This window comes from Vombatus ursinus, unplaced genomic scaffold (assembly GCF_900497805.2).
Source record: "Vombatus ursinus unplaced genomic scaffold, bare-nosed wombat genome assembly UNPS02014786.1, whole genome shotgun sequence".
Classification (NCBI taxonomy): Eukaryota; Metazoa; Chordata; class Mammalia; order Diprotodontia; family Vombatidae; genus Vombatus; species Vombatus ursinus.
Genome location: NW_020954564.1, coordinates 19,367,475 through 19,381,078, shown reverse-complemented (window position 1 = coordinate 19,381,078; position 13,604 = coordinate 19,367,475). Strand labels below are relative to the sequence as shown.

At 37.4% G+C, this 13,604-nt stretch overlaps 1 protein-coding gene and 1 pseudogene across 1 annotated transcript; both read right to left on the bottom strand.

Annotated features, from left to right (window-relative positions):
- Positions 1-1,871: 1,871 nt before the first annotated feature.
- On the bottom strand, positions 1,872-2,135 carry LOC114046861 (annotated as a pseudogene).
- A 7,546-nt stretch (positions 2,136-9,681) lies between these two features.
- Positions 9,682-10,617, bottom strand: LOC114047206 (olfactory receptor 2D2-like). Its single transcript, XM_027868009.1, has one exon. The coding sequence runs from the start codon at positions 10,615-10,617 to the stop codon at positions 9,682-9,684; it is 936 nt and encodes a 311-aa protein (XP_027723810.1).
- Between the last annotated feature and the right edge of the window lie 2,987 nt (positions 10,618-13,604).

Below are 13,604 nucleotides of genomic sequence, written 5' to 3'. Positions count from 1 at the left end.
TTAATCTCTACTTTGATTTTCAGGATTTTTAATTTGGTGTTTAATTGAATATTTTTAATTTTGTCTTTTTCTATTTTTAAGTTGCATTCCCAATTAATTTATCTGTTCTTTCTATATTTTATTGATGTAAGTATTTAGAAATATAAAATTTCCCCTAGGTACTGCTTTGGTTGCACCCCATAAATTGGGTATATTGTTTCATTATTGTCATTCTCTTTGATGACATTATTGTTTCTATGATCTATTGTTTGACCCATTCTTTAGGATTATATTATTTAGTTTCCAATTTATTTTTAATCTATCTTTCCATGGCCCTTTACAACATGTAATTTTTATTGCATCATGATCTGAAAAGGATGCATTTACTATTTCTGCCTTTCTGCATTTGATTATGAGGTTTTTATGCCCTAATACATGGTCAATTTTTGTATAGGTGCCAAGTACCATTGAGAAAAGTACATTCATTTCTATCCCCATTCAATTTTCTCCAGAAGTTTATCATATCCAACTTTTCTAAAATTTTATTCACCTCCTCTGTTTCTTGTTTATTTTGTGGTTAGATTTATCTAGTTCTGAGAGGGGGAAGTTGAGGCCCCCACTAGTATAGTTTTACTGTTTATTTCCTCCTATAACTCCTTTAACTTCTTTAGAAATTTGTATGCTATACCATTTGGTGCATATTTGTTTAGTATTGATATCACTTCATTGTTTATGGTACCTTTCAGCCAATTGTAGTTTGCTTCCTTGTTTCTTTTAATTAGCTCTATTTTGTTTTTGCTTTGTCTGAGATCATGATCAGTACCCCTGCTTTTTTTTTCCCTTCAGCTGAAGCATAACATATTCTGCCCCAGCCTTCTACCTTTACTCTGTGTGTATATCTCTGCTTCAAATATGTTTTTTGTAAACAGCATATTGTAAGATTCTGGTTTTTTATCCACTCTGCTATCTGCCTTGATTTTATGAGAAAGTTCATTCCATTCAAATCCACAGTTATGATTACTAACTGTGTGTATTTCCCTCCATTCTATTTTACCCCTGTTGATACTTTTTTTCTCTTTCTCTCCTTTCACTCTGTCCCTCCTCACCACTGCTTTGTTTCTGACTACTCTCCTTCAATCTGCCCTTCCTTCTATTAGACCCTCACCCTTTTCTTTTCTTCTTCCCCTCCTACTTCCCTATAGGCTAAGATAGATTTCTATACTTAGCCAATTGTGTATGTTATTCCCTCTTTGAGCCAAATCCAGTGAAAGTAAGGTTCAAACAATGATTACCCCCTCCATTTTTCCCCTCCACTGTCTTTCATGCCTTTTCATGTGATATAATTACTCCATTCTGCCTCCCCCTTTCCTCTTCTCCCTGTACAATCTTTTTTTACCCCTTATTTTTTATATCATAGTATCAAAATCAACTTATGCCCACACCTTCTGTCTATGTATATTCTTTTTAACTGCTCTAATTGAGATACAGTTCTTAAGACTTACAAGTATCATCTTCCCGTGTAGACATGAAAACACTTTAACCTTGTTGAATGACATATTTTTTTCTTTCTGGTTTACCTTTTTATGCTTCTCTTGAGTCTTGTATTTGAAGATGGAATTTTCTGTACAGCTCTGGTCTTTTCTTTTTTTTTTTAAAGTAACAAATGCACTTTATTGATTTACATATTAAAGAAAGCTAGTGAGCCAAGATTAATAACTGCTTTGCTCTCCAATCCAACAATTAAGTAACATGATGGACCTAGAGTAGGAATGCCAACTCTAATTGCTGCACATTATTTACATGGGTTTGACTTTGATCATGGGATTAAGAAATCAAAGCATTATTTTAATTTAGCTTCTGAGTGCATGGCTGATGTCTGAATCCAGTTTCTTTTATATTCTATATTTTCCTTTCAGTTCTTCCACTTTTGCAATATAAGCTTTCATGGAATTTTCTGTGGATTTCCCTTTCAAAGAGTTTCAGACATCCCACTTATCCTTGCCTTTGAAGCCCATCATAACTGGATGATCTGTATTTTCATCTCCAACTGTGACTTGTTTGTAGTGGCTATAGATAAACAACATCTCCTGGTCATCTGGTCTGGACTTCAGGTTTTTCACTTCTTCTGCAGCTTGGTCAAATTCAGCTTGTGGCATGCTGCCAGCTGAGCATGGTGGGGAGTAACAAGCAAGAGCTTCCAACCTAATGTCTGCATGCTAAACCACAGCAGGCTGGACTAAGCCCACTCCCAGCCTCTGGCTCAGCTCTAGCTCTGGGCTTTTCATCAGGAAAGTTTTGAAAGTCTCCTATTTCATTGAATGTCTATTTTTCCCCTGAAAGATTATGCTCAGTTTTGCTGGGTAGTTGATTCTTGGTAGCAATCTAAGCTCCTTTGCCTTCCAGAATATCATATTCCAAGCCCTCTGATCCTTTAATGTAGAAGCTGGTAAGTCCTCTATAATCCTGACTGTGGCTTCTTGATATTTGAATTGTCTATTTCTGGCTGTTGCAGTGTTTTCTCCTTGACCTGATAGTCTGGAATTTGACTACTATATTTCTCAGAGTTTTCATTTTGAGATCTCTTCCAGGTGGTGATCAGTGGATTCTTTCAAATATTATTTTACCCTCTGGTTCTAGGACATGAGGACAGTTTTCCTTGATAATTTCTTGAAAGATACTGGCCAGGCATTTTTTTAATCATGGCTTTCAGGTAAGTCCAATGATTCTTAAATTATATCTCCTGGATCTATTTTCCAGGTCAGTTCTTTTTCCAAAGAGGAATTTTGTATTTTTTTCTATCTTTTCATTCTTTTGATTTTGTTTTACTGATTCTTGATGTCTCATCAAGTCATTAGCTTCTGCTTGCCTAATTCTAATATTTAAGGAATTATTTTCTTCAATTAGTTTTTGCACCTCCTTTTCCATTTGGCCAATTATGCTGTTTAAGAAATTGTTTTCTTCAGTGGATTTTTTCCCCATTTGGCCAATTGCATTCTTTTAAGGAATTGTTTTCTTCAGTCATTTTTTATGCTTCCTTTTCCAAGTTGTTAAGTCTTTTTTCATGATTCTTTTGCGTAACTCTCATTTCTTTCCCCAATTTTTCTTCCACCTCTTTTATTTGATTTTTGAAATGCTTTTGGAGCTCTTTCAAGAGGACTTTTTGAACTTGAGATCAATTAGTATTCCTCTTTGGAGCTTTTCATGTAGGCATTTTGACATTGTTGTCCTCTTCTTTCTTTTTTCTTTAAAAAAAGCAACCCTTAAATACACAATAGAGAAAAGAAAAAGAAACATATTATAAACTTAAATATTGGAACTTAAATACAAAATAAGAAAAGAAAAAAACATCATATGTATAGCAGAACATAAGAGGATTCAAAATGTATGGCAATAAATTTCCATTTCAAGAAAGCCTATATAATAAATACTACATGTTGTATTGAGAGCTGTCCATCTTTTCTTTGCTTCCTTGTAAGTTTTTTTTTGTTCCCTGCTGTTCACTTTTTACTTTGTTCTCCCCCCCATTCTCCCTCCTCTAGAAGACTACAATTAAGCATGGATCTATTTATGTATAGATATAGATATATAAATACACATATACACATAAATATATATATACATACATACATAGACATACATTTTCCCTAACAAATTCTACTCTTGATCTTTGTTTTTATGTTTGTGCATATCTCTTATTTCCTATCCCTCCTGATTCCTCTACTTTAGTTCTATCTGGTACCTTTCCCTCCTATTACTTAAATTAGCACCCCTCCAAGGATTCCTCTCTTATCCTCCCATTCCCATTTATCTAAACAACCTTCTATACCCCCCTTTAACTTATTCCCTCACCCTGCCCTCTAGAGATGCCTTTCTTACACTCTTCCCCTTCCTATCCTCTTAAAGTTTTATGTCTTTCTGAATTTAGAAGACTTTTATACTCATACACACACACATACACACATGCACACACACATACACACACACACATACATATATGTTCCTCTTGAACCCATTCCTGATGAAAGTAGGTTTCCAAAACTAACAGCCCTCCTCCCCCATCTAATTCCTTTGTGTCAGTTCTTCCTCTTGCACCTCATTTGTAGAAGATAATTACTCTTTTTAGCCATTCCTAAATGGTTTTACTTTTTAAAATCATATCATACTCAGGTCTACCCCAATCTTTCTTATGAAATACCCAATTACAAATAACAATCTTAGACATACATTTTATATTTTACTTACATAAAAAGTAAACAGTTGGTCCATAGTGAGTCCCTTGTAATTAGTGTTTGGTATGTATCTTATATTCTTCTTGGCTCTTGTATGTCAAATATTCTATTAAGTTTAGAGTTTTTTTAAACAAAGTTCTGAAAGTCTGACAGTTCATTAAATGTCCTTTTTTTTCATTCAGGATTATGTTTAGCTTTGCTGGGCATGATATTTTCAGCCAGAAGCCCAATTCTTTTGCTCTTTGATATATAGTGTTACAAGACCTGTGGTCTTTTAGTGTTGCCTTTCCTAGGTCTTGTGTTATTCATATTTAAATTGTGAGCATATTTATATTTTTTTCTTGTTGCTCTTGATATTTTATCCTTGAGCTGGGGTTTTTGAAATTTGGCTGTAATATTCCTGTGGTTTTCATCATGGGGTCTCTTTCAAGTGGCAATTGATGGTTTTTTTCTATTTCTACTTTTCCCTCTTGTTCTAATGCTTCAGGACAATTTTCTTTAAACATTTCTTGTATTATTGTATCAAGATTCTTTTTTTTTATCATAGCTTTCAGGTAGCCTGATTATTCTTATGTTTTCTCTTCTTGCTCTGTTCTCCAGATCAGTCATTTTTCTTACATTTCATTTTCTCTTCTATTTTTTCATTGTTTCTATTCTGTTTAATTATTTCTTCATCTCTTATAACTCTGGTGGCTTCCCCTTGCCCAATTCCAATATTCAAAAAGTTGTTTCCTTCCTTAAGATTCTGGATTTCCTTTTTCTAATTGGTTGACTTTCTTTTCATAATCTTCTTGTTTTACTTGGATTGTTCTTTTTTTTTCAGTTTTTCCTCAATCTCTTGCATTTGACTTTTAAAGTTCTTCTATGAATTCTTTTTGGGCAGGTGACCATTTGACGTTACTGTTTGGGGTAGAAAATGATTTCTTTGCTTCAGTATCCTCCTCTGAAGATGAACCTTGTTTTCTCTAGTCCCATAGAAATTCTCTATGATTGGATTCTTTCTCCTTTGCTGGCGCATTGTTTTTTGTAGTAGTAGCTTAATTTTTGTATTCACTTCTATTCCTGGAGGATGGTGGATGGTACCTCTGGCCTCAGATCTTCAGTTCTCCTCTTTGGCCTGGAACTTGAACCAAGTCCTCCAGCCTCCTGTAAGTGCTCACAGCCAGTGGCGTCCCCACTCTAATGCTTCTGTTTTACCCTCTGGCTGCATCTCTGCAGCACAACTGAATCTGGCTTTCCTTGTGAGCAGAGGTTCCCTGCATCTTCCCCAGCTGAGATGCCGAAGTCCCCTCACTATCCCGGGTAAAAGTTCCTGTGGCTGGGGCAGAGGCAGCCTTCCAACCCAGTTAATTCCAAGGCTTGCCACTTGTTGTTTAAGGGAGCTAGGGCCTAGCCTGGAGATGTTCACTCTTCACACAGGCCAAACTTCATCCTGGGATTTTTCTTCAGATCTTCTTCTATTGTCCCAGGAGGATACCTGTTGTGCCCCTACTCTTATTTATTTTTACTGCTTTATGTTTGGCCTGAGGCACAATTTTATCTCTTTTGTGGGGGAAAATCTTGAGAGCTTGGAGTTTTCTGGCCTACTCCACCATCTTCTCAGAATCCTCTCTTGTTGTCGTCTTCTGAGTCTGTGTTTTACTCTTCCCTGTCACCATAATAGCTTTTTATGGTCAGGGCTTTTTTTTACCTCTCATATTCTAGCCTATTTCATGTCTTTTAAAGTTGATCTCTGCTCCTAGGTACAGAGGGCACTGTCCCAAGCTTCTTGTGTTAGGGCCCAGAGATGGTGACTGGCTTTTTGTATGGGGCCTCCAGGGCTGGCAGCTTTCCCAATACATTGGGGTGGCCCAGCCTAGATTCCCCTATTGTGCCAGGGGTTCCAGGGCTAGAAGTTTGCCTGCTGCACTGGGGCTTGAGTCCTCACAGATGGCCTGCTGTGCTGCCTGTTCGTTGAGCCAGGGCTATGAGGCCTGGGTTGCTCATCGGTGGCTAAGAGCCTCCTGCTGGCTTGCCTGGACACTGCCTGTTCTGGGCTGTGCTCCCCTTTTACCCAAAAGATAGATCTTTTCTGAAGTCTTTCTAAGTTATCTTGGGCTCAAAAATTGTTTCACTCTGACTTTTTTTGTGGATTCTGTCACTCCAGAATTCGTTTAGAGGCTTGCCTTAACTTTGTCTCCGAGGGAAACTAGGGAGAACTCATGAAGCTTCCCGGCTTTTCTCTACCATCTTGGCTCTGCCTCCTAATAATGCAAATTAAACTTAGAAGTGTATTGTGTGTACATTTTTCCTCCAGAGAACTGGTTGTTAAACATTAACAAACACAGCTTTGCCTGTTTTCCAGGAAGGCACAGAGAAAATTGCTTTCCTATCAATCTTCATTCCTCACTGTCCTCATATCTCACTTTCTTGCCTTCTAAATCCATTGCTGCTTTCAACTCCTCTGTTTCTGTTAAGGAGCATCATCTCAGTCATCCATGTTTATAACAGTAGTCTTTGGCTCTTCTTTTTTCTTCTCTTTTCTCATCCAAATCTGTTGCCAAGTCCAGTTAATTACACTTTGAAAAAATCTCTTACATCATCATCTTCTCTCTATTCATACTACCAAAATTCTAGTGCAAGCTCTCCTTACTCTTATTGTACTACTTTAATAGCCTCCCATTTGATCGCCCTGCTTTCAGCTACTCCTCTCTCCAACTCATCCTTCACATGAATGGGAAAATAATCTTTTAAATGCATTGGCCTGTCCATATTACTCCCCTGCTCAAAAGCTCTGAGTGTCTTCTCAGACAAATGTATATTCAGCCTGGCCTGCCACACAATCTAACTCCAAATTAACTTTCCAGCTTTATTTCTCATTGCTACTTAATATCTCTGTTTCCACAACTGCAAAATGGAGATAATATACCTTTACTACTTAACTTATAAGGTTGTTGTGAAGACAGTCCTTTGTAAATCTTTAAAACAACATAAATATTAGCTGTTATTATTGGATGTGGCCTAATGTGTAGGAGTCACAGATTTCAAAAACCGATATTAAGAGGCAAGCTAGGTAGAGTTCCATTTTGGACATGTTAATAGGCATGCCATATCTAAGAATTCGAATAGAATTCAAAGGCCTTCCAATCCAACCCATGCTTTATGACAACTATCCTGTAAAGCATACCACCAACATAATCACCCAGCCTTTGTTTGAAGACCTCTAATGAAAGAGAAGCTGCTACTTCTTAAGGAAGCCCATTTCACATTTGCAAAGTTTTAATCATTAGGAAGTTACTTTTGACATGAAGTATAAGTTTGAAATTTCCACCTGTTACTTTTGGTTCTACTCTCAGGATCCAAGTACATCAAAACTAATCTTTCTTCCACGTGGCAGTCTGTTAGTAACTAAAGACAGCTATCATGTCTCTCCTTCCCTACCACCCTCCTGTTCCCATTATCTTTTCTCCAGGTTAAATGTTCCCAGTTCCTTCTATAGCATGGATTCAAGTCCCCTCCCCATTTTAGATTCCCTCCACTGGACACACTTATTAATATCCTTCTTAAAAGGTCAAGCTCAATATTAACACAATATTGCAGATGTGGCATCACCAGGACATAGCTGTTGGGACAAATGCTATATAGGAACTGCTATATTATAATAGTATAACTGTAATTACTCTATCTCCCACTGCCTGAAGGCTGGGTGTGTTATATTTTCCCTCTTCCCCAGGGGTCTCTGTTTTCCTTAGAGGGGTGGGGATGAGTCTATCATCTCTACTGGTGGTTCAAGCCCCAATCATCTCAGTTCCATTTAACTGCTTAATAGTCAAGTTAGCATTTACTAAGGAAAATTTACTTCAAAGATAGAGCAAGAACAAATATAGAAACATTCCCTCCACCACCTGGGCAGTGTAATCCCTTTTATACCTGTGGTGTCAAGCTCAAATAGAAATGGACTCCTCTGGGTGTATATTGACTTAGAAAAACACAAATTTACATTACGTTGTATTTTTATTTATTTTGTTAAACATCCAATTACATTTTAATCTCCTTTCAGTTAGAGTTTGGTGGGCTACTTGCCATGTGAGCTGTGAGCTTACACTTTACACTATATCAGTCTCTAGGGAGAAGAGGAACATTAGGCTCATAGAGCAACATAGTTCCTACATAGCATTAGTTCTACTAACCATAGTTCTCTGTATATTGTCCTCCCCTCTTTATACTATAGGCTCTTTGCAAGCAGGTATGGTTTTTTATTTTAATTTTTTTGTATCCCTAGTACTTAGTACAGTGCCTGGCACATTGTAATAGCTTGATAAATGCATGTTTACTTGACTTGACTCGAATGTAAGAAAAAAATTCCTGAAATTCCTAATAACTGGAGCTGTCTGGAAATTGAATATATTGTTTTAGGAGGTGGGGCACTCTCACTAGTGGTTTTCACATAGTGGTTAACAGCTTCTGAAGGATGATTTATAGGGCATTCCCTTTTAGCTACCTATTGAATCAGAAGACCTTTGAGATCTCTTCCAATTTTGAGATACTGTGATTATTTTGAACTAATCTTTATGTGCCAAGTTTTCAAGTTCTCTCATGACCTGTCACTCATCTCTGGACATCCTCCCTATTAGTAATGTTCTTCAATGGTTACATTCAGGACAGAACACAGAATACAAGGTGTACTGTTACTATTTTGAACACTTTATTTGTATTAATGGTAGTCCGAGATCAAATTAGAAGAAGTGGTACTACATAATGGAGAAGCTCTTGCAGTCAGGAAGACTGGTATATACCCTGCTGTATACTGTCATTTGACTCTGGGCAAGTCACTTAACCGCTCAGGTTCCCAGACAACTTATTTTCTAAGAAATTGTATCTTAGGATAGTTGCTTATCTTCATTGGTAGAGTTTCTTCAATGAGATTACCATCTCACAACTGTATATATATGTATATGCATATATATGCATATAGACATTTGTGATTTTATTGGTAGATGGTAATCTCTCTCCCTCTCTCTCTAAACACACACACACACACACACACACACGCATGCATTCTTGCCACCTATATCTATCTAGATATATAGACAGTGAGAATGCCCTTATGTGACTCTCCCCACTAGTTTCCCAAAGGCCTGCATCTCCTATGCCCAAGGATTCTTATACCTCACATGGCTCTGTTTTCCAAAGTCATGTACAGAATTTCTAGGAGCTGTAATGACTTCACAATAAGACTCTGCTTTGAATCCTCCATATTGGCATAATCCCACCCAAATCTCCAGAATAATAGAAGCATCATCCCACACATCTTCCTCCAAATGAATCCATATTAGGGGTGTATAATACATAAATATTCTATATATTATTAGAGAACGATATAAACATATGTTTTATACCACCAGTCATGAGGGAAAGGCCTTTTCTTCCCAGAGAGGCATACAGCAAGTCTTGGAGGTAAGAGATGTAGCCAAATGTAAATATATTTTGAGGCTCAAGTTCTATGGAGTTTCCCCCTGTTGACTGCATTCCTAAGTGCCCTCTTCACATCCTTGTTCCTCAGGCTGTAGATAAGGGGGTTAAGCATAGGGTTTATCACTGCATAGAACACAGACACTAGCTTCCCTTGATTCTTGGAGGACTTAGGTATCATGTAGGAAATTATTCCTGTTCCATAAAAAAGGATGACCACAAGGAGGTGGGAGCCACAAGTGGAGAATGCCTTGAGTCTCCCTGAAGTCGTCTTCATCCTGATGACAGTCACTATAATAGAGCCATAGGACGCCAGGATAAAGGACACAGGTGCAAGAAGAATCACCACACCCATGAGGAAAATGGCTGTCTCTGCTTGGTGAGTGTCTGCAGATGCCAAAGGTAGGAGGGCTGGGGCCTCACAAAAGAAATGAGCAATCTTATTGTCTCCTTGGTAGGGGAGTTGTAATGTAAATGTAGTGTCCACCAAGGATGCTACCAGTCCACTGACCCAGCATCCCAAGGCCAAGTGACCACATACCTTCCATGTCATGATGCTTGGGTAGTGCATGGGGTCACAGATTGCCAAGTACCGGTCATAGGACATCACAGCTAACAGATCACACTGTGTAGATCCAAAAATGAGGAAGAGAAAAATCTGAGTTGCACATCCCATAAAAGAAATGACTTTCCTTCTGGTCAGCATGTGAACTATAGCTTGGGGAACTATGTTAGTTGAGAAGAAAAGGTCAGCCATAGACAAGTTGGCCAGAAAAAAGTACATGGGTGTATGGAGTTGTGAGTCAGTCAGAACCAGGCAGATGAGGAGTAAGCTCCCAAGCACAGTAGCCACATAGACTGTCAGGAACAATACAAAGAGTAGCACCTGAGTTTGAGGGTCATCAGAGAGACCCAGGAGGAGAAATTCTGTCACCCAAGTCTGGTTGGCCTGGCTCATGTTCTTTCTGTTTCTTTAGAAAGGACCCAACGGGTAGTTGATGTGGGGATATATCCTGTAGAATTATATGATCTAATATTGTTAGATGTTACCTACTTACAATCTTCCACCCAACCATCTGATTAGTGTCCATTGAATACTTTTAGTGATATTTAGTGTACCATCCAATGAAGAAGTGATTCCATTGTTGTACATCTCTAATTCTTAAAAAATGTTTTCATATAATGAAATGAAATCTCTCACTCTATAATTTCCTACTGTTGATGTTACTTTTGTTCTTTGGCTCTACATAGAATAAAATCTCTTCCTCTGCCATAGAAAAAGGCTTAAAAATTTGTAGACATATCTCATATACTTCTAAACCTCTCTGTTCCTGGCTAAATATCACCTTATCTTTTCCCTTTATAAATAAGATAGACCCTTCCCATTTCTGTTCACCTTTCTATACATACACTTGTTTTTTGTTAATGTTCCACTCAAAATATGGGGTCAAAACTGAGTATAATCCTTCATGTGTGGTCTGATCATCAGAATGTCCACTGCTTTTAGGCTAAAATGATCAAATATTGAATTAACTTTTTTGCTGTCCATATCTTTATCATACTAGACTCATATTGAGCGTATAGTCAACTAAAACCTTTTTAGGTTATTTTCACTTGAATGACTGTTGAACTAGGTCAATCTCATTCCCTGATTGTGCTGGTGATTTCTCAACAAATATCAGAAATTCAGATTTAGCCATTTGACTAAATCCTGTTATACACATATGTGCACACACACACACACACACACACACACGCACACACACATATCTACCTTGTTTTTTCTCAAGGAAGCAATGAGTAGCAACAACGTAAGGCAAAGAATTATTAGTTCAATCAGTACATTGTGAGGAAAAATGAGATACTCTCAAGGGAAACCTTAAGCACTGATAGATAGTGATCTCTCCAATGATCCACAATCCTACATTAGGACTTAGCACTGAGTTTAGGCTTTCACCATACTCAGAGAAACTCTCCTCTTTGCTAGTATCAAAGGACAGCATGAACAGCAGGGGACCTTAGGCAAATCACTTAACACCTTTGGACCCCTATATGAAATTAGAAAGGTGTTCAACCATATGGAAGAACTTCCTATTTGGGTACGAGTGGTACCTCCTGCCTGAGTTTTCTTTATTGGGAAACAAAATCTAACTTGCATGGGGAGAGGTTGGAGTGGCCATGTAGAGAGACCACTAGTCATATTCTAGGAAGTCTAATAATATCTGAGTGTTGTCTGGGGAAGACAACTCCTTCTATATCAGATTCTGTTTCCTGTTAAAATTGGCATCATTGTTAGTCATTCCACTATATTAATCTATTGTTTATGATACTTGCTGTGTGACATGTCCAATTTATTTTAACATTTGACTGCTTCCAATCCAACTGTTACTTCTGACCTTTCACAAAGACCCTTAGTTGACATGAGGTTTCCTAGAGATTTGGGTCATAGACCCCAAGAATAATCCAAGAATAGCAACTGAGCCTGAGGGTCACCAGAAAGTTCTAGGAGGAGGAATTCTATCACCCAGGTTTGGCTGGATATGTTCTGTCTTTCTACTCCTTTGGCAAGGAGTCAACATATGCTCAAAGTGGGAATATAACATACAGAATTATAGTGTTGGGAAGTTATCTAGTTTAGCCTCCATTAACAGATGCCCTGATCAGTGTTCAGGGAACGTTTACAATGATAAATAGTTCACTCTCTCACAAAGAAGCCATTTTGTTGTTGTACCATTCAAAGTGTTAGACAATATTCTGGGATGTAGATCTTATATATTGAAGGGTAGCATAGCATAGTGCAGAGGAAGAGATATTACTGGTACCTAAACATATTCCTCCTGTCAGGCAGTCAGAAAATTCGAAGGAGTAGAAAAAAAGATCAGGGAATGGTTCATTAGAACAAAATGGAAAAATAACCATGGCAATTTGTGTCTTTTGGTTAATTTTCTTTTGTTTCTATCTGTGTGTTCAATGGCACTTCTTATTTGTGGTGAGGTATGAATAGAGGACATTGTGCATGTATCCCTTTGGGTCTGTCTATTCCATTTGAAGCTGCACAGGCAAGGTGTCCAAATGTCTTGATCCATAGAACACCAATGGGAAACTAGTAGGTAGTGATGTATTTTCCCTATCCTCTGCCTTTGGCTATTGAAGCCCAACCTACCCTTTAAATATCAACTCAAATATTACTTTCTTAATGAGGCCTTCCTTCTTTGTTACCTGTGATTGGTAATGTCCTTCCTTCTGTGTCATAGATATACTAAAGCCAGCTCAAACTGGCTCATGAGACCTGATTGTTAAATTTTCAATGTTAGCATTTATACCTAGGATTTTGGCAAATGACACAAATCAGGGCTTAATTTATTGTTTTGTTGATTGTCTTAAAGAAGTGATGGAGTAAATGTTAATAATGCAGATCAAACTTAAAAGCTTATATATACATATCCATATATACATATTATATATGTGTATGTACACATATATATAATATACATATATTTCCAGAGTGCTGATGGTTAAATATTACCATTATTTCCCTGTCCTATTTACTCATATCCTGTTTTGTTTTGCAACTCCAAGATATACCTATCATATAAAATTGCATATTAGCACTATTCACACTGGTGTCTTAGCTGCCTATTGAGTATTAGCTTCCTGAGGGTAATGGCTAAACCTTGTATGCCCTTGGCATCTAATGCAATATTCTACACAGAGTAGATGCATGCTTTTTGGGGTTTTTTTTAAGATATCATTTTTCATTCTTAATTTAAGTACCAAAAAAGAGCCCATTTCCACACATATACACAGTAGAAAACAAAGTGGATTCTATGAGAAACTGGGGGAGATAACATGCAAACAACTAAGTACAAATAAGACATATAGGATAAATGGGGAAAATCAAAATTACTTATCATCTTCCTCATCTATAAATGGAGATGCTTGAAC